The sequence below is a fragment of the Panthera pardus genome, unplaced genomic scaffold, assembly GCF_024362965.1.
Source record: "Panthera pardus isolate Hobbes unplaced genomic scaffold, ASM2436296v1 HiC_scaffold_2, whole genome shotgun sequence".
NCBI classification, from domain to species: domain Eukaryota; kingdom Metazoa; phylum Chordata; class Mammalia; order Carnivora; family Felidae; genus Panthera; species Panthera pardus.
This window is the reverse complement of record NW_026526765.1, coordinates 95,300,260-95,321,256: the sequence shown is the minus strand read 5'-3', so window position 1 is coordinate 95,321,256 and position 20,997 is coordinate 95,300,260. Positions and strand designations below refer to the sequence as shown.

General features: G+C 41.6%; 1 protein-coding gene across 1 annotated transcript in view; it reads left to right on the top strand.

The window, feature by feature from the left end:
* The window catches only part of CMYA5 (cardiomyopathy associated 5), a 90,940-nt gene extending 70,054 nt beyond the window's left edge, over window positions 1-20,886 (top strand). The window contains exons 10-13 of the mRNA XM_019462904.2: window positions 11,393-11,526; window positions 12,795-12,894; window positions 15,248-15,421; window positions 20,067-20,886. Coding sequence (XP_019318449.2) covers window positions 11,393-11,526; window positions 12,795-12,894; window positions 15,248-15,421; window positions 20,067-20,313 — 655 coding nt within the window. The 3' untranslated portion in view covers window positions 20,314-20,886. The remainder of the gene's footprint in view (window positions 1-11,392; window positions 11,527-12,794; window positions 12,895-15,247; window positions 15,422-20,066) is intronic.
* Window positions 20,887-20,997: the final 111 nt, after the last annotated feature.

Below are 20,997 nucleotides of genomic sequence, written 5' to 3'. Positions count from 1 at the left end.
GGGCTCGAACTCACGGACCGAGAGATCATGACCTGAGCCGAAGTCGGCCGCTTTACCGACTGAGCCACCCAGGCGCCCCTAGAATTTCTTTTGACATATGAAAATTATAGATGTAAAGAGAGAATGCAGTATCATTATTCAAACCTTTCCTGACCAATGTTTTTCCTTTCCCTGATCACCCTGGGGGCCTCAAAACAAAACAAAACAAAACAAAAACAAAAAACCAAAATATTCATTTAGTATCAACAATGAATAATACATTCCAAACAAATCCTTCTATCAAAGCCAAAGAAGCCAAAGATGGTTCCATTTGTAAGAAGAAAATGGCCACCCACAAATTTTATTAAGACAAAAGTTGTGCTAATTAAAACATAAGGCTTGTCATTATTTTATTCTGTTTGGGACTTGCTGGTAGGTTCATTCTAATTTTTCTTGTTAAAGGAGAGCCTCTGAGAGGCTGGATAAGCAGATGTTCCTAGTAGTTATAGAACAGTACAGGGATCCTTTGTTATTGAATGGATATAGTCCAGCAAGTTTAAAGTGAAGGGAAATTCCACATTCAGAGCCTTGTTGATAGCTTGGAGCTGTTTTGGAGATGGAACTGTTTTCCAGGTGCTAAAAGATTCCTCAGTGCCAGGAGGTAGAATGGTATGTCCAATCCACAACCCAGGGGGGACTCTCCAGCCTCTGGATCCCTGCTGAGTCTGACAAAAAAAATAACTTCTTGAAGCGAGCACACATTTGTTGGCCACAAATCACTACCTTGTTCATTTGCTAAGTCTGTTGCCGATGTACAACATTAGAGACATTCCTCATCAATACAAGAACCCTCAGTGTCTTAAACCCCAGGTTGGCGTCAAGAGACTGCAATAACTCATTTTTAATTTCAGATGCCCAGAGCTGCAAAACTCGTTTGTATTTCTCTTGGTTCTCCAACTTAAGAGTTGAGAGGAAAGGAAAAGTGGCCATGTGCCATAATCTTTTGACTATCTGGTGCTTACAACTACCTTGAAAGTATTCCTTACAAGGTCTGATGGATCAAAACTATACAACATTATGAACTATTTAACTATGATCTGTATTGTTGCATCTCTAAGATAACAACTGTACACAGCTAGTCAGATAGTAGAATTGATAAACAAAATTAAAACTTGATCACCTCTAGTCAAAATGCAAACAATCCCTACTGTTCCATTCTATTAGAACCACATTCTTCACTTCGGTTCTCTGTACAGCAGTACATAATTAGAGTTATTTTTGTCTTGGAAAGAACAGTAAGCCAAGAGTTATCTGATCCCACTCACTTGTTGTCTCCATGAAGGGATCATTATGTAAATTTGCAGCCTCAGTGTCTGGGACACTATCTGGCATATTGTAAGTACTCAATAAATATGTGTTACCTGAATGGGTTAATATCAATTAGCACTGAACACATAATACTGATACCAACAAGAAAAGTTAGGCCAGATTTGAGGATAATCTCTTACTCAAAATGGGAACAAAATAACCTGTGCTGAAAAGTAGCACAGAATGGTGAATGAATTAATTTTAGTGCTTGGGTGCTTAGCTAGGAGATAAGACCAGCCTAGTTCATGGACTAGAAACTATTTAATGGATCACTCTATGGCACTTATAATCTTGTTTAGCCATTGGTCACATAACCTTTTCATTGGTTCTGGGTTCTATCCAAAAATCTTATGCTAAACCAGATCCAAAAATTGATACAGAGGTCACTGTTGGGGAGTAAATGGGATCAAAGATTCCTTCTTTTTGATGTGGTGTGTTTGGGTGAGGATGGGCAACTTATCTGTGTAGATATTCAATAAAGTTCTGTTAAATGAATGAATGAGTGAAGGAATGAGGGGAGTAGCCAGCCTCCTTCTGGCCTTGCCACCATCAGGTCATCTAGCTGGCTAGAGTCTCTGGTACAGTAGAGAGGGAAGACTAAAGCGAATTGAGAACTAAATGAGTTCATGTCTCTTTCTCACCTTCAATTTCTGAAGAGACAGATAGCCTTAAAGTCTCTGGTCTGGAGTAGGAAGAGAAGTTGAAAGGAAATGAAAAGAATGGAGAAAAGGATGAGTAACATGAACGTACACACACACAGGGAGGGCATTGATTACCCTTTAGACTGGGGAATCTGATTTTTGTTGCCAGAACAGAAGGACCTGCATCTTCAGACCTGCATTCATTCTCCCAGTATGATGGCCTCTAAATGTTCCAATTTAAGACCAAAGGTGCTGGCGAACTCTTACAGTGAGTGTTTGAATGGAGTGAGCCTACTGAGCCCCCAAGTTCCATGACGTGGTATCTGAAATAGCCAAGCAATTGCCTCCATTCCGTAATCCTCACAGAAAACACATTTGCATATTTTTGTGTGTGGGCATCATGGCTGGATCCCAGCAGTCGGCCCCTGTTGGGATTGGGCGGTGGGCGGGGAGTGACAATCCCCGGCTTGTGTGTGGGGGCTGAGGGAGCTCCTACTCACCCTTTCCTGTTTTTCTTTGAATGCTCTCCTCAGGTTGGGTGGGCTCAAAACACTTTCAAAAATTTTCCACCGCTCGGCTGTTTCCTCAGCTGTTCTGTCTCTCCTGTGTGGAGAGAAGTCAGCAGAACTGTGGGTGGAGGAGGGAAAACTGAGAGAAATATAGTACAGGGATTAGCTGTGTGGGCTGTGCAGAGAGAAGCTGTGTACTGAATGACAAATCTGTGAGACTCAATACACCACAAAAGTAGTTGGTAGTGAACTTCCTGCCCCTTCCCCTGCCACCCTGGCTGTGGCTGTAGGGTGGAGAAATCCTCCCTGGGTCCCCCTCCCCAGAAGCATCCCCAGGGTGAGCTGGGGTCTGGGTGCTGGGCCTGTAAACTCATGTTCCTCCTGCTTCCAGCATTCAGGGCCACACATGGTGGGGCAGGAACAGAATTGTCTCTCATGGTTGGGTTTTCTAGCTGGGGACAGCTGCCACTCTGTCTGTATAATAAGGACAAATAGGGGCGAGTTTTCTAATGAACTTAGTACCTGAATAGGATATGAAGAATCCCAGCATTTCTTTCTTTTTAAAAAAACTTTGTACCAAATTTTCGGCTGGATAGGTGATGACCAATTGTCAACAGCAAATGATTTGACCTTCAAATCATTGACTTCCTCCTCCTGGAGGAGGCAGTTATTCCTGCTCCAAGCTTGCTTCACAGGGTGATAGGAGGATCATTGACATGAACGGACCAAAATTTATTGAGTATTTAAGAGCTAATAGCCAATGTTTACATGGTATTGTTTCCCTGACCCAGGTAATATCTCTCAGCAAGGAGCACTTGGGAGAGTGAGTTATGGGATGATTCCCACTCCCTTACCCAGGATTCTTGGCATTTAGCTTTTCCTAAAAGAAATCTTTCTTCCCAAATGAATCTAATTAACTTTGATCATTTACAATCCTATACACCTCCTGGTTGTATAGTAAAACCTCAATCAATGAAAACCCAGACTGTTCCTTCACTTCTACCTTATGTTCTGTCAATTTCCAAAAGGATTCAAGTTGTTCACTATAAAAGACCTAGACATAATAGAACGACTAGAAACAATCATGTAAGAACAAGAGCCAGATCATGCAGGGGTGAGGAGATTGTATCAGAAAGTACAGGTTAAGAACAGTAGCTCAATGGAACATAAAATTTCAATCTGAACTTCCTGGTAGCTAAGGTGAAAACAAGAGAGGGGGAGACAGCAAGAGGGAGAAAGAGATTACATAACTCGTCTTTTTATAAAAGGGAAGCATAACATTTCACTAAGAGACAATTATATTTCTTGACATTCAGCTCTAAGATGAATTTTTCATGTAGATCTTTATATAAGGGCTATTGAACAAGATAATAGTGATTGTCTTTAAGAGCAGTTTTACAAAAATTGCAAAAACATTGCCGATGTAATCATTTTTTAAACAAGGTCTGAAAATGTAATGTTAAATCACCATTCCAGGCGGGTGGTGCTATAGGGACCTCAAGTAATTGTCTACATATGTGGGCTTAAAGTGGTTAAGGAAAATTTAGAGAATCCAGAGGAATGGATGTTACTAGACTCCTGGGCTTCTCTGCCTGAAATAGAAATGCTATCATTCAGGCTTTGGAGGGGAACTACAGAGAAAACAAAAATCCAGGATCCTTCTGCTGGAATCCTTTGGCTCACTTAGATTTTTGTGAGAAATCTAATTACAGGAGAGCCTGAGTCCCAAGGTTGGCAGTGTTCAGCCCTCGTGTTCCTACGCTATTATGAATAGTGATGTTTAGTTAACACTGAATCTCATAATGTCCTCATTTATCAAAAGAAAAATGGTCCTGCTCAAAAATTTTTATTTTACCAAGTTAAAAAAAAAATCCATATATAAAGAATTTTCTTCTTAATCCTGATTTAACTAAAGTTTTTCATCTTAAAACAGAAAGTTCCATGTTTATACAGTTTAGGTTTTTAAAATGGCTTCCAACAGCAAAAGTTAGTTCTTGCATTTAATGTTGCTTATGTTCTCATGGATTTTTCTTCTTTTTCCTATTTATCCCTCCCATCCCGTCTCATCCCACTCTATCTTATGAGTATGTTTTCCAAACCTAACTGATCATAAAAATCAACTGGGTTGCTTGTAAAAGCTTAGATTCACAGGCCTCCTTAAGAAATTCCAATTCAGAAGGTCTAATGTGTCCGGGCAGGTCTGGGAAACACTACTAGCTGGTCCCCTAGGGCCCAGCCGTGTGCTCTGTTCACAGTTCACATGAAATGGTGTTGACTGACTGGCTGAATGTTGGTGCGGCCAACAGGAATGCTAGCAAGAACCCACTGTGTTTTTAACAAACAATTTGTACTTAGCCATCTGTTGTGCACTGCCGTGACAGCACCATCCGTAGGCTGCTTCCAGGAGTAATGGCACTGGATTCCTCCATATTGTTTGTACACATGCCGCCCCCCTCTGCTGGGGAGAAAACATGCTAAGTCTAGGTGTTAGACACGGCAATGCAGAGGCAGTCACTCCTCAGTATTACCAGCCCCTCAGGTTCCCTAAAGCACACATACACTCCTTTCTTCCATCCCACACAAATTGTTGAATTATCGAATTCCTAGAGAAGCTACTATACAAAATTCAAATTAACACGTGTTCTGCAAACACATTCAACCAACTCCTGAGCTTGTAATATAGCTCTAAAAGTAAATTATTTAATTAATTTTGGATAATATCCAAATGGTACAAAATTCAAAAGATACAAAGGGATACAGTGAAAATTAAGTCTCCTTTCTATTTATCTGTCACCTACTCAATTCTTCTCCCTGGAGGCAACTACTCTTACCTGATTCATATTTATCCTTTCAGATGTGTGTATACAAACATCTCTATATTTTTGCAACCAATGGTAGCATACTATAGATATTTCTACCACCCTTGCTTTTCTTATTTAAAAATATTTCTTGGTGAGTATCCTGTACCAATAGATATGGAACTGTCTCAATTTTAAGAACAATTCCATTATATTCTGGTTTAAGAATATAATTTAATTTATTTAACCAATTGAAAGGTACTTAAGTTGTTTCCATTTTCTTGCTATCACAAACAATGCTGCAGAAAAAACCTTATCATATATCATTTCACACGTGTACCAGAATATCTGTAATTCCTAGAAATACAATGACTGGGTTACCTGGGTGGCTCAGTTGGTTAAGCATCCAACTCTTGATTTCACTCAAGTCATAATCTCATGGTTTGTGAGATTGAGCCCCACATGGGTCTCTGTGCTGACAGCATGGAGCCTGCTTGGAATTCTCTCTCTGCCCCTCCCCTGCATGGGTACACACACTCTCGCTCTCTCTTTCTCTCAAAATAAATAAACATTGAAAAAACTCTTTAGAAATAGAATGACTGGATAGAGGTTTTACATTTTGGATTTTGATAGATATTACCAAACTGTTTACGTAGAGGTTGTGGCTGTGATACACAGGCTAGAAGCATACAAAAAGAGTACTTTGTTCTTCATATCCTAGCCTGCATAGGGTATGATAAAACTTTTGATCTTTGACAACTTGATAGGTAGAAGATAGAATCTTATTAAAGTTTCAGTGTGCATTACTATTAATAGGTTGAACATCATTTCATATGTTTTGGAACCATGTACTTTCTTTCCTGTGAACTATTCATTTCCTTTGCCTATTTTTTTTTTTCCTGTTGGACTGTAGTTTTTTCCTTATTGATTTGTAGAAGTTCTTTGGTTTTTAAAGAACATTAGTACTCACCTACAACATGGGTTGCTAATTTCTTTTGAAGGTTTTTTGCCATGCATAATTCTTAAATTGATTTGTAGTTGATATTCAATATTATATTAGGTTCAGGCATATGACATAGTGATTTAATATGTATCTACCTTATGAAGTGATCACAATAAATGTAGCTATCATCTTTTAGCATACAAAGTTATTACATACTATTAACATACTATTAACTGTACTAACATACAGTATTCCCAATACTGTACCTTGTATCCTCCTATCTTATTTTATAAGTAGAAGTTTGTATCTTTTAATCCCCTTCTCCTATATCACCCATCCCCCCACTCCTCTCCCCTCTGGCAACCACCAGATGGTTCTCTGTATTTATGAGTCTGTTTCTGTTTTGTTTGCTCATTCTTCTTTGGATTCCACATGTAAGTGAAATCATATGGTATTTGTCTTTGTCTGACTTAGCATTGTTTCACTTAGCATTATACCTTCTAGGTCCATCCATGTTGTTACAAATGGCAAGATTTTGTTCTTTTTTATAGCTGAGTATTATTCCATTGTGAGATAGGTCTCTAGGCCTAGATATAGAAATATCTCACATCTTCTTTAATCCATTGATGGACCCTTAGGTTGTTTCCATTTCTTGGCTATTGTAAATAATGTTGCAGTGAACATGGGGATGCAGGTGTCTTTTTAAGTTAGTGTTTTCATATTCTTTGGATAAATATCCAGCAGTGAAATTGCTAGATGATATGGTTGCTCTGTTTTTAATTTTTTGAGGACTCTCCGTACTGTCTTCCACAGTGGCTGCACCATTTTGCATTACCACCAACAGTACACAAGGGTTCCCTTTTCTCCACATTCTTGCCAATGGTTTACTTCTTATCTTTTTGATAATAGCTATTTTAACAGGTGTGAGGTGCCATGTATTGTGGTTTTGACTGATGTCTCTGTGGTGATGAATCATGTTGTATATGCTGTGTATACCTTTTGATATTATTTTAGTTGAATTTATCAATCTCTTTTTAAAATAGCTTTTAGTTTTTGTCTCCTATTTAAAAATCCTCTCTCTTATGTTTTTTTTTAGTATCCAGTGATTTCATTTTTAAAAACTAGATCTTTTATCATCTGAAATTTATTTCAGTAGCAAGTGTGAAATTGGTAATCCAACTTTATTTTTTCAGTATGACTATCCAGCTGTCCGAGGAAGAAAACCCATCATTTGACCTTCTGATTTGAAATACTTCCATTATTATCTACTTAAGAGCCTGTGTTTGGCTCCATTCCTGACCTTTATAATCTGTCACGTGTTCTATTGATCCATCTGTTTATGTCCCAGTGCCATGCAGTTTTCATTACCTTAGCTTTGTAATTTAGAACTCTTGGTAGGTTAGGTTGCCCCTGCATGACTTCTTTTCTTAACCTCATGTCCATGTCTCCAACTTATAGGAATGCTTTTAGTATTTTCTCATTGAGCAGTAGGTCCCTAATGGTTTTTTACTTCATGAAGACCCTTTTCAATTCCCACGTAAAATGATTCTTGCCCCATTGTCTGTATGGTAGGTTGTGTCAAACTTTAGACTGCCTTGTGAAAGGTCTCAAGCTACAAAGGCTTTCCTTATATTGGGCAGACATTGTCTCCCAGTGGCTTCCCCTCATTTGCCTTCTGAAACAACAGAAGAGGGGAACAGTCTCATTTACCACAGCCTTTCAGACTTCTGTGGGTCTCCTTGAAAGTTTCTCTCTGCTTTACAGCACTGGAGTTTAACAAATGTCATTTGTTCTACCAGTGGAGAGATGAGCAGCTGAAAGTCTTTCAAAGACCTGCTGAGCACAGAAAGGTGGGATTGTACTCCTCGGCATGCTTATGCTCCACCAGCAATCTGCTAATTGCTGATGCATCAGGGTTTCTAGATGCTTCCTTGCCCTCACATTCCTGAAAACTGCACATAGAGAGCTGTCCCCTACACTGCAGTATGGCTCTTGTAAGGAGAATTCTACACTTATGACCCAGAGTGAGGCCATCTGACTCACATTTCTTACTGTCTTTTGAATTTTACTCTTGGCTTTAGACTTCTCACATAGATCAGTCATAGTACTGATGAGGCTAACATCCCTCTTACCTAAGCACCAACAACTTGCTGTGGTTCCATGTGTTGTGTAATCACTTACCTCAGTTTGGATATTCTGTGAATCTGGGTCCTACTGCAAACTACACTTTGAATAAATCATGTGGGTTCGGTTGCAGTGATGATGTTTTTGTTTCTGCAATTAAAAAAATTATCATCTGTGGAAGAGTGCCACTCTTCAGATTTCAAATTCCAAATTTTTAAGTCTTTATTGGGTGGGGCCTGGGTGGTTCAGTCAGTTAAGCGCCCTACTTCTGCTTGGGTCATGATCATGTGGTTCGTGAGTTTGAGCCCTGTGTCAGGCTCTGTGCTGACAGCTTGGAGCCGGGAGCCTGTTTCAGATTCTGTGTCTCCCTCTCTCTGCTGCTCCCCTGCTCACACTCTGTGTTTCTCTTTCTCTCTCTCTCTCTCTCTCTCTCTAAAAAAAAAATAAACATTAAAAAAAAGTTTTTATTTGGCTACAAAGCAAGGAAAGCTAATATGAGGAATTTTATGGCATTCAAGTGATGAGGTCAGACAAGTAAAAAAGACATGGAGATAAACCATTTGTATGTGAGATTTTTTGCTTTGTTCTTGGTGCTGGAGCATAAGATGACAACTTGTCACCAATAAAACGCTATGACATTTCACATCATTTTTGTGCTCATGCCTAGTGCTTTTATTTCACAGATGCAATGAGGGCATCGTGCATATCTATCAACTCTGCATGACCTGTTCACATACTGAAAGCAGGATCTGATCCCATATTCTGACTTCAATACCGTGTAGACCTTTATTCTTTAAATGAGTGGTGAGACATAGGATGCAGTTGATTATATACATGGAATTCTTTCCTTGACAAACTTCCTAAAACTTCAAGGCAAACACTTCCCCCAAATCAGTATTTTTGGTATTTAACAATCTCATTGTTATGAAATGAAGCCAGCATGTTTTATCCCTTCTCTGAAACTAAAATTTCCTCACCTAGTCTTGCTAGATGCCCCTCAGGCTTCAGGGTAACAGGGTCTGGGCACACAAGTGATTGACAGACATTTATTTCATGAGTGAATGAAGTTAATTCAGTACAGGCCCAAGTATGCTTACTGAGACAATAATTTTACAGCTTATTATAATTAGCATACATTTAAAACATCTCTTTAGTCATCAAATCAAATAAGATAAGCAATACATCCACCCCAGAATAATATGCTAGATATTAGTCAGGAATTACATTCTTAATCATAGGACGTGGGTTTTCATTAACTAACTGAAGCATAATTAGTTGTCTGTGAACATGTGGCTCATTGATCCTCTGTGCATCTAAAGATAGTGCTTGTGGAGGGCTGGGTCAGGTGGTAGGTTCTGAAATACGACCAATAACATCTGAGCAGTCTCCAGCGGTCTCTTCCAGACAGGGCACTAAATAGCATATACACAAATAGACCCAGTCTGCTCCCCTCCTCTGTCCCCTTCTTTCTGAGGAAGACCGGCGGGGGGGGGGGGGGGGGGGGGGGGTGTTCACGTTTAGACGTGGCGGGGGAGGGCATTGTTACTTTGTACATATTTCCTGCTTTTAAAAACTTTTTGATTAGTTTGTTTTTTGAATCAATGATGCTTTTTCCTTCTTCTGATTCTCCATGGTGTTCTCTAAGGCAGGTACTGAGAAGTGAAATAAATCTACAGAAGTAGGAGTGACCTGAAAAAAATCTTTGATTCAAACACTTTTGTAGTACATTTGTTAATAACAAACACAAAGAAAAACAAAAACAAGCAAACGGATTTAAAAAAAACAACAACAAAAAAAACCTTCTTCTGAGAATGAGCAGGAAGGGTATTGTACTATTGTTTTCGCTGACCATTATCCAAAGGCAAGATCTCCAGGGAACAGAGCCTGGCATTAGCACTCAGATTAGGAATTGCTTAGTAAGGAGCCTATCTTGTAACTCTCTCCAAAGCCTCTCCAAATAGAGGCTGAAAAAAAGAGCACTTGTGTAATTTACTTGCATACATGCTCTGGGTCATGCTATCAAGCAGATCAAGAGAATAGAAAAGAGGCACAAACTACTTCAGTTCCCCGGCAAGTTCTGAGAGCTCTCTGTTCAAATCCAGCAAGTCTGTATGTGTTTAAATGGTTGGGCTGTTGTAAGCCCGCTGCCACTTAGATACCACTACCAGCCTTTTATCTTAATCTACATGGGAGATTTAGAAACAGAAACTTTGGGGATTTTATTTGGCAATTAGAACTTGCTTTTCTTGCTTGGACTAAACTTGCTTTACAAGATATTGTCTTCTAGGGGTGCCTAGGCTACTCAGTCGGTTAAGTGTCTGACTCTTGATACCAGCTCAAGTCATGATCCCAGGGTTGTGGGACAAGCCCTGCATCCGGCTCTAAGCTGACAGTGAGGAGCCTGCTTTGGATTCTCTCTCTCTCTCTCTCTCTCTCTCTCTCTCTCTCTGCCCCTTCCCTGCTTACTCTCTCTCTCTCTCTCTCAAAATAAATAAACTTAAAAAAATATTTTTTAAAAGGTATTGCATTCTTTAGGGCTCTTCTGTTTCTATAACTTGACTGGCTTTTGTAGGATGGCCATGTACAAAATCATCACTCACCTTAAGTTTCCACTATGCTGGATCTGCTAATTAGATATTAGGATCTGTGGTATTATAGATTGGCTTAACATCATCTTAATCCAGAAATGCCCTCTTAGGCAGAAATTGGTAAAATAATATATTCTTGCAGACTCATTAACCACAAAATTAGTCTGTTTTCTGAATTTTAAAAAAAAGTTTGGTTCAGTTCAGGAGCATTCTGGAAGGCATATATTGGACAAAGTTGACAAAGGTAAAAGTGATTTGATTAAGTAATCTTAGTGGACCATAAACATTTTGTAGAATTGGACTTGCTAACTCGGTGGTCACCAAAAGGGAAAAATAAGTTATTTGTTGTGAATAAAAAATGTTCAGTCACTCCAGGATTGACATATGATGAGTTGTTTAGCGTGTGACCCGGTATTTAAATTAGTTTTTCTTTTGTGTTTAGATCCTTCTCTGGAATTAAAGGACTCCAGCTGAAAGTTAACCTCCAACCCAATGACAATTACTTTTTCTACGTGAGAGCCATCAATGCATTTGGGGCAAGCGAGCAGAGTGAAGCTGCCCTCATTTCCACCAGAGGTACTTCTTTTTCATACACACACAGAGAACTATTTCCAAGCATTTCCATTTCTTTCCTTCTAACACCTAGAGAAGACACTGTAGAAGACTACCTCTTAAAGCTCCAACCTCTTGGACTAGGTTCTTGGCATGAGGACCCAACATTGGTTAAAGACCAAGATATTTCTTTTAGATTTCTGGTTTAAGAAGTTCTCAACTTGGCTACCCATCAGCCATCAGTCAGGGTACTTAAAAAAGACCGATGTTGGGCCCCACTCATGGAGACTCTGATCTGATTGATCTGGAGATGCATATGGGCTCTGACATGTGTTTTTAATCCCCCCAGATGATTCTTGTTTGGCTCTCAATGTGCTATAATTAGTGGGCATGTTTTAAGTGTGTGTTAGGGACAGTGGGATGGGGATATTCTTATTTTATTACACTGTAAACTCTATGAGCAAGCTTCCAGTCTCATTCTTCTGTTTATTTCTGGTGCCTAGCACATAGTTTGTGCCAATTAATGTTTGTTGAATAAATGAGTGAATAACTCAAGGAAGTGATAAAGCTGTTCAATGATATTTTGGAGAAAATAGCCAAATGATGCCAATAAAAAAATACTTGGTTGTTCTCAATTATTGTGAAAAGTGAGAGATGCAAAGGTGATCATTTTCTTATCTTACCCTAGACCCAAAGATGGCAGAAGATTGAGGGCGGTATATCAAGTGATTTGCTTAACCAGCAAAAACTTGTGCACATGCCTTGTTTGTGATGTGGTCAGGGCCAGCCTGATGTTTACAGGAGAGGACATGAGGGCTGCCTTCCCAGAAATATTTCCCTTCCAGTCCTAATATGGTGCCTGGATCTTCCACTGTTAGAACCACTCCCTCGGCTGACACGAGTGCATCTTCAGACTTTCATGTGCGCGTGAATCTCCCGAGGAGCCTGAGAAAATGCAGATTTTGGTTCAGGAGGTCAGGACGGGCCTGAGCTTCTGCATTTCTAGCCAGTTTCCAGGTGATGTTGCTGGCCAGAGGAGCACATTTGCATAGCAGAGGGAGCTCGACTATGCGAGGCGCACCGCAGCACCAGGTGCAGGCACGTGGTCATTAGCACTCACCCAGGCCTTGTTTGTCATGGATGAGATTTCCAGCTTGTGGATCTCAAGACACTGAGCAGGGCATTTTGATGTCAGGGGAGAGGGAGACTGCAGTCTGAAATGTGGGGCTTGGCCCAGGGACAGCACTTACTATTGTGGTCATCTTATAATCTTATGTTCATAACTGCAATAGGAACCCGATTTCTTCTGTTGCGAGAAACGGCTCATCCTGCCCTGCAGATTTCCTCAAATGGGACAGTGATCAGCTTCGCTGAGAGGAGACGGCTGACAGAGTAAGTTGAGTGTTCTGAGAGGGGTGTCGCCCTGGTGTGGCCTTGCCTGCGCATGTTCTTGGTTTAATGGACATACCTGGGAGTATAGTATCGAATATCATCACGAGCACAGCCATACGGTTCGGGTACGGCTCATCACTAGGGAGAAAGTGCCAGTAGTTCCTAAGTTGGAGTAAGTGTCAGTATTTGTATTGCAAACACAAGCACAGATGGTTTTGCTTAAAACATAGGCTGTTTTCAGGTACCATCACTGATTTAATGAAAAAAAGAGTCTAGGCTAAATTCTTCTGTTATTTTCAATAGCAGACCAGGTTTTGTTTTTTTTTTTAAATTTTTTTTTTTTTTTAACGTTTATTTATTTTTGAGACAGAGAGAGACACAGCATGAACGGGGGAGGGGCAGAGAGAGAGGGAGACACAGAATCGGAAGCAAGCTCCAGGCTCTGAGCCGTCAGCCCAGAGCCCGACGCGGGGCTTGAACTCGCGGACCGCAAGATCGTGACCTGAGCTGAAGTCGGACGCTTAACCGACTGAGCCACCCAGGCGCCCCTCAATAGCAGACCAGGTTTTGAAGAGAGGAGAATGACATTTTGTTGAGTTTCTGCTTCTGGCCACAGGGAGGACTTTCAGAGTTTCAGACTTACTTGTCCCTCCCCACCCAGGAGCTCCCAGAAAAAGGAGTACTAAAGAGCCAAAAGCCAAGGGCCCCATGGGGAGACTGATCTGCAATTTGCTTGCGATCTCTCACGGTCATTGTGAGGGGCAAATGGTCAAATGGGAGAAAGTATGTGAAGGCTTTTGAAAAGCGTAAAACATGTGAGACCCAGGCAGCTGTTGGCGTGGATGTGCCTCCCACATGGCTGCCGGCAAGCCCTCAGTCCCTCACGGTGGCTGCCAGCAATGTCCTGTGTGGTGTTCCCTTCTGGTTGCTGTTCACCGTATTCACTATGGCGCATGGCCCAGCTCAAGTGCTAGCTGCTCCTGGAAGTCTTCTCTGGGCCCCAGTGCCCTTTGATCTTACCTGTGAAAAGGTCTGAGCGCAGGTGGATTGTTTGTTAGCCACTCTGTCTTGAATAATCCTCAAGGAGCAGCCCTGTATTCTGCATCTTTGAATTCCCAGAATCTAGCATGGGGCCTGGAATGTTGTAGGTGCTAAAAAATACACAAATAAGTGAATTCAGAGGAAAAAAAAGATTTAAGAAATAGATTGGGCTTTTCTTTTTCTGATTTTTCAAAAAATCAAAAAGAAAAGAAATAGACTGGAAGTTGGTTAGAGTTCATAGATGGTAATTGATGGTAACTGTAATGTATTTCATAGACCTTTATTTATTATTAACCTGAAAATTAACTCATAAATATCAGGCAGCCAGGTTTTGCTCAGAGAGCAAGGGCCTGTCAGTATCCACCTCTTTGAAAGGAGGTTGTTGGGTAAAGACACGAGAAAGTGAAATACATTCCTTTGCATTAATCATTTTCTCATCTGTTAAAAAGGAGAGGGTGCTGACTGAATATTAACACTGCTTAAATTAAAAATGCTTCCTTGCTGTCTCAGCCATTTCAAAGGAGGATTGAGTACTTCATGCAAACAAGGTCACCCATCAGCAGTTGAAAGTGCTTGGGTTCATTTTACGGTGCCTGTTACAAAAATAGCTAAGGTGAGACAAAAGGAGACCTTTCAACAACCTCTCAGGTGCCCCTACTACAATCCAAAGAGGCCAGAGTCCCAAAGACTGTTGACCACAGCTTCTACAAAGCACACTCATCACTCCTGATCAGTTCTACACTCTGCTCTGGCCCTCACCGGCTGTCTTGCCATTTAAGAGCTGCACCTCATTTGGTCTCTGTGCCCAGTAAGGTCAGCAAACACTGGAACTCATTGTTAAAGAAGATTTTGGAGACTCCTCCCCTACGTTCTCCTCCTTTTCTTCGTCTTCTCTTGATGTTTTGGAAAAAAACTTTGCAAGTTATGTTCTCTTGGACCTCCCCACCTTCCTCCCTTGTATTTCCTCACTCTCCCTGAAATCAGAGATGGTGCCATGTCTTTTTTTTTTTTCCCTGCCATTATTCTAATTATTTCCTGGCTCTTAGCTCCTTCAAGAGATGCAGTATACTATACATGCATGGTGTATGTGGCAGCAGAAATGTGTTGAATGCATGTTGAAAATTTGTGCAGTTCTGTGGCAATGAGCTCAAAGTTGGGGGCACAATGGACAACAAATGTCTCTAGTCAAATTCCAGCAGTTTCCAAGGATAGAATCCTGCCTAAACTGTGTGCAACTGTGTGAATGTGGATGTTTAGGAGATCAAAGCTGGTGATACCTGTGCTAGGCTTAAGTGATCCACTTTGTCTGCAGAATCCCCTCAGTGCTGGGTGAGGAGCTGCCTGCCTGTGGCCAGCATTACTGGGAAACCACAGTCACAGACTGCCCAGCTTACCGACTTGGCATCTGCTCCCGTTCAGCTGTGCAGGCTGGTACCCTGGGACAAGGGGAGACTTCGTGGTACATGCACTGCTCTGAGCCACAGAGGTAAGCTGGAGCCTTGCTTCCCTTCTTGGTCAAAGTGTCATGAGTTAATGTGTAGGCAGAGGTCTCTGAGGCACCTAACAAATAGTATCCTACTTCCCTGTCCAAGTCTGAGCCGACAAAGAAAGAAAACAAAAGAGTCAAACATATGAAGACTAAACTGTTAGTCTGATTACTGAGGAAGCCAACTTTAGTGAATGTGATTCATACCTGAGGGAAAGGAGATTTCTTACATTGAACCCTATTAATAGATTTCACCCAGCCATGCCACCTTCCCCACCCTGCATGGCAGAGTTCGCCCCTGGAGAAACAAAAAAGGAAGTATGTTTCATCAGTAAGCTCATTCTCCAAAGATAGTGAGGAGAGACCTCTATGCCACGCATGGCCAATTTCTCCTTCTAAACTCACCTGAGGGTGGAGGAGGTGACAAGGGTAGTACTAAAAAGCTTCCTCCCCAGAGGAATCAACAGGAGTGAGAAAAGAAGTGAGTCCCCGATACCCCTCTCACTGGTCCATATCAGGAATTGGCAAACTATAGCCTATAGGTCAAATAGGACCACTCCTGTTTTTGTAAAATTTTACTGATAGTATTATTGGAATACAGTCATGCTCATTCGTTTACGTATTGTCTGTGGCTACTTTTGCATGTCAATGGCAGAGCTGACTAGTCATAACAGCAACCAGTGACCCCCAAAGCCTAAAATATTTACTATGTGGCCCTTTACAGAAAAAGTTTGCTAACTGTATTAGTTGTAGTTTCGTTTGGTTGGTTACTATGTAAACACCATAACCTGTGTTAGTCTCAGAGAGATGAGGCAAGCATGGAATGATCTGAATATGCTCACAGGGTGGTCTTTATTAGAAACCTGACTTTAGTCCTGGCCCCATCCTTGATTAGCCTCCTGTTGGCTACTCACCAGGAGTCAGTGAACCCTTTGAGCATACCTAATAGACCTCATCTATCTTGTCAGGGGACAGGGATGCCTGGTCTGCTACATTTTTGGGTTGTGAGGATCACATGAAGTCAGGTACAGGGGAGAGTCTTGAAATTGTAAAGTATCAGGAAAATGTGAGGCATTATTCAAATGTAATGCTTTAAAAAGGAAGCCTTCAGTGCTCACAAGTTCCCAGAAAAAGGCCCACAGATTGGGATTTTGCATATCTCTGGCTGCACATTCCTCCCTGTATCCTATTTGACAGAGTTTGATTTTCTGACATGGTTCATAAGGACACTATCTCCAAGAGCTATTTAAAGTCACATTTCATCAAGTCAAAGCAATTATGATAATTGATGTTCATTGCTGTGCAATGCTTAAGGGCCTAGCCCCTGCCTGGAGTTTAAAATCTCTCAAACCCAGAAATTATAATGAGTAGATTTAGAGCTGGAACCAGATATTGATTTCATGAACCAGATATTGATTTCATGAAAATTTCCTTAGGCACTTGAATCTTTTTATTTATTTATTTTTTAACATTTAAAAAAAAGTTTATTTATTTTGAAAGAGAGAGAGAGAGAACATGAGCTAGGGAGGGGCACAGAGAGAGAGAGATCTCAAGCAGGCTCTGCAGGGTCAGCACGGGACCCTGATGCAGGGCTTGAACTTAACTAATTGTGAAATCATGACCTGAGCTGAAATCAAGAGTCAGATGCTTCACTAACTGAGCCACCCAGGCGCCCCAACACTTGAATCTTTGAAACCCCAAAACCATAGATTAGCCTCCAGTAACAAATTTCTAGACTCTAGAAAACATAATTGTATCTTGTCAACAGGTTCAACAAGTTTGGTCTTCGGCTCTTTCAGGCCCAGGGTAGGCTCTGTGGGTTCCGGGAGGAAGAGTGTGCCTGTCTGTGTGGTCACAGCACAGAGAGGTCAAGCCTTGAGTGCCTTCATTTCATGTTTCAAATAGAGCACCCCACCTTAAGGCACTGTGATAACCACTGTGGCAGACCCCTCTCTGTTTCACTTTTCTGGCTTCATGATTTTAAACCCAACTGTATTATTCTTGATACTACTTGGGTAGAATCTAAGGTTTAAGATATTATAGGTGGAAAGGAGAAATGGAGAGGGTCTGAGGACACAGAATCAACTGGACTTTTTCCTGCCCACTCCTAAACTTTCTCCCCTAGTTCACAGCCTTTTTACCTCCTCCACCACAGCTACCATGCCTGTACCTTCCAGGGCGAGGTCTGCACCCATGCCACACTATCCTGTGTGTTGCAATTGGCAAATATTTCTAGAATATCATTTCCATCATGTCCCTTGTGTTTTTGCTCAAAAATCTACAAACATCTACAGTTTGTAGATGGGACCACAGTCAAGACAGGAATCCAGGAATAATATGACCAGGAAGGGGGAAGGATGAGGAGACCCAAGGGGAGTAAACCATCACGACCAAAAGGGGCTGGACTCAGTCTTGGCCAGTAGTGAGATTCACAGAGGTAGGCCCACCGGGACGTGGGGGCCCCAGTAGAGCAGTTCCAGAGTTACACGGGTATCTAGAATCAAGTTTCGATCTTTGTTCGAAAGACACCAGCAGTCCCAAGAAGGGGCAGACAAAAGCTGGGCAGGGAAGAGAGCTCCAGTTAGACAGGCTTGGTTTCAGGCCAGAGTGGAGGCTAGAGAAGGAACCGATATGCTGGATAGGAAATGGAGGTGGAAGCAGGGCAGGGCAGGGCAGATTCCAGGCCCTGCAGAACTGGTGGAGCCAAGGCTTTGAGGAATGTCTCTCCCTCCTTGGCCTCTATGGTGGGGACTAGCTCAGGGACTGATGGGGCTGGGCCTGTGAGCACCAGGGGCCTTCTCAGCATGACTTGGGGAAAATAGCTCAGTAGGGCATTCAGAACTCTCTAGACCAGTGGTGTGCAATCAAAAATTCTATGAAGATAGAAAAATGGTGTCACAGATGGCTTTTGAACACTTGAAATATGGCTACGAGGACTGCAGAATTGGACATTGAATTTTATATCATTTTAATTTTAATTTAAGTGGCCACATGTGGCTAGTGGCAATTGTGATGGACAGGGCAGGTCTAGTTCCTGGCCCCTGACTTTACTTATTCATGTTATATCCTCACAGTCACTCACATGTCCTCTCCGAACCTGTCGGACAGATGGTGCTGTTCTCTATGACGAATGGGCTTATTCTGCCACCTCGTCATTGCTTCTGCTGTCCCTGCTGGTTGGATCCCCTTCCTCTTTCCCACCTATGTCCAGTTCCAACTGTTCCTTTTTGCTGAATATGAGCTCATCTGCTCCCAAAGCCTTCTGTAAGAGTCCCAGCCTACACTGCTGTTCCCAGTCACTGCCACTTGCAACCTTGGTTTTCTCTGTGGCTTCCAGGGCTTCCTGAGCTTCTTATTGTTCTGTGAGATCTCTCATTGGCAAGACATTGAAAAGGTCCTTTATCACTGTGTACGCCTTGCTTACTTTCACATCCCCGCGAACCTCTGCCATCTCACATGGTGTTTATTCCGCAGGGAAGTTGCTAGCTTCCCATTCCCAAAACACACCTGTACTCAAGCTTCTGGGCCCTTAACACTGACGTCATAGGCCTTAAGGGTCCTTGGCTTTCTCTGCCACACCAGTGCCACTGTGTTTCCACTCCTCAGACCATCCTCACTGATCTTTCCCTCATCGCTTCTATCTCATTTTTTCCCTTCTCCCACTTTCAAGGCCCCAGCCTCTGCTTCTAAGACTCCCAGGAGAAAACACCAAACTTGGGTTACTTTTTGCCCAGAGCAATTTAGCCTCTTCTGTTGAGCGATTTCCCCTTCCTAGCCTGCTCTTGGACCTGTCCTTTCACAACCAAACAGGTCCATTAAATGTGTTTATAAACACTTTACCAAACTCTGCCCTGAGACGGAGCCTCACCCATAGCCCACTTTTAAGTGATCAACAGAGTTTTCCTCCCTGGTCAGGAGGGTCTGGGTTCCCCAAGGGCGAGGACAGTACTCTGTGGTCCTTCATAGCCCCCAGAGGGCCTAGTAAAGTGCTGGACTCACAGACATGCCCAGTGAATACTTGTTGAGTTGAATTTACTTGAATTGAAGAGAGAAATTAGAGGCAACACACCTGAGCTGCAAGCCTGCAAGAAACATTCAGAAGACAAAAAGGAAAGTTGGTCTGGGGTGGGGGGGCATATACAAAGGATGAAGTTGGGCAAAAATAATGAAATTTTTCTTAAACTTCATAAAGGCCCTTATGTAAGTTACTTAAAAATGTTTTAAGCTGTAAAAGTAATACATTTTATGGAAGGCAAGCCTGCAGTACTTTTAAAAATACATGGCAGCCTCAAAGGAGTTTTATTCAAAAGAATGACACACCATGAATGCGGTAGTTAAAACATGTGGGCAGCTGGGAAAGAATTAGAATGTTGAGAAAAATCACAAGGGAGGCATATGCTGGTTATTCTGGGACCGCCTCCTAATGTAGAAGGAGCAAAATTATTAAAAGTGTTTGTCTATTGAGATGAGCTATGCATTTTAGCATCTAGGAGGGATCTGGTTAAAGGAATTGGGATAACATTATTGCAACTCATTATTGTGTAGTGAAATTAATAACTGAAAAATTAGTTATCACCAAGTGATCTTCTTCACCATGGTCTTTCAAGATTTCCAGTTTTTAATTCCCCATTCTGTTTCTTTTCAGATATACATTCTTCTACAGTGGCATTGTGAGCGATGTGCATGTGACTGAGCATCCCGCCAGGGTGGGCATTCTGTTGGACTACAATAACCAGAGGCTTCTCTTCATTAATGCTGAAAGTGGACAGTTGCTCTTCATCATCAGGCACAGGTTTAATGAGGGTGTTCACCCTGCCTTTGCCCTGGAGAAACCTGGAAAATGTACTTTGCACCTGGGGATTGAGCCCCCAGATTCTGCAAGGCACAAGTGATTGTTGGCTTTCAGAGTTTGCAAGAAGAATAATTCAAATTTTGGGGGTCTATTGTTCTTTCCCTTGGGTGCTATATATTCAAAACGTCTCCCATACATTCGCACTAATGATAGCTACATGCACAGTGATCAGCATGCGAGCAAAACCACCAAGGAAACGTTGACTTTCTAGGTAGCGTTTGAGTAAAGACGATGGAAAAACAACTTCTACCCTTTGCTTTATGTATGTTTGCGTTCTCCCCTAAATTAAAAGAATTTATACCTGATTTGGGCACCAGAATAGAGAAGTGGTCTTCCACCTGTTTTATCCGTGATGAACAGACAGGATATCCTTCTCTGACAAGAAACATGGGCTTTTTCCATAAGAAAGATGTCACCTCACTCCATTAACGGATGTTGGATTCTAATCATTAGAGAAGGAGTTTTAATTGTTCACAGCTGATAACGAACTCTTTTGTAATAATATGTACTGTAGGACATGAGTCTCTTTTCCCTGAAATTTTAAATGTAGACAAGAGCTAGGTATTAGAAATTTCCATTTGCTAAATAAATGGCTAGAGTCTATAAAACAAAACCTGTTATATGAACTTATTATATATAACTTATGAGCCCTGCATCTCTGGACTGGGACAGACGGCCGAGTAAATGACCATCACGCTTCAGTGGGTTGTGTCACGACTAACTT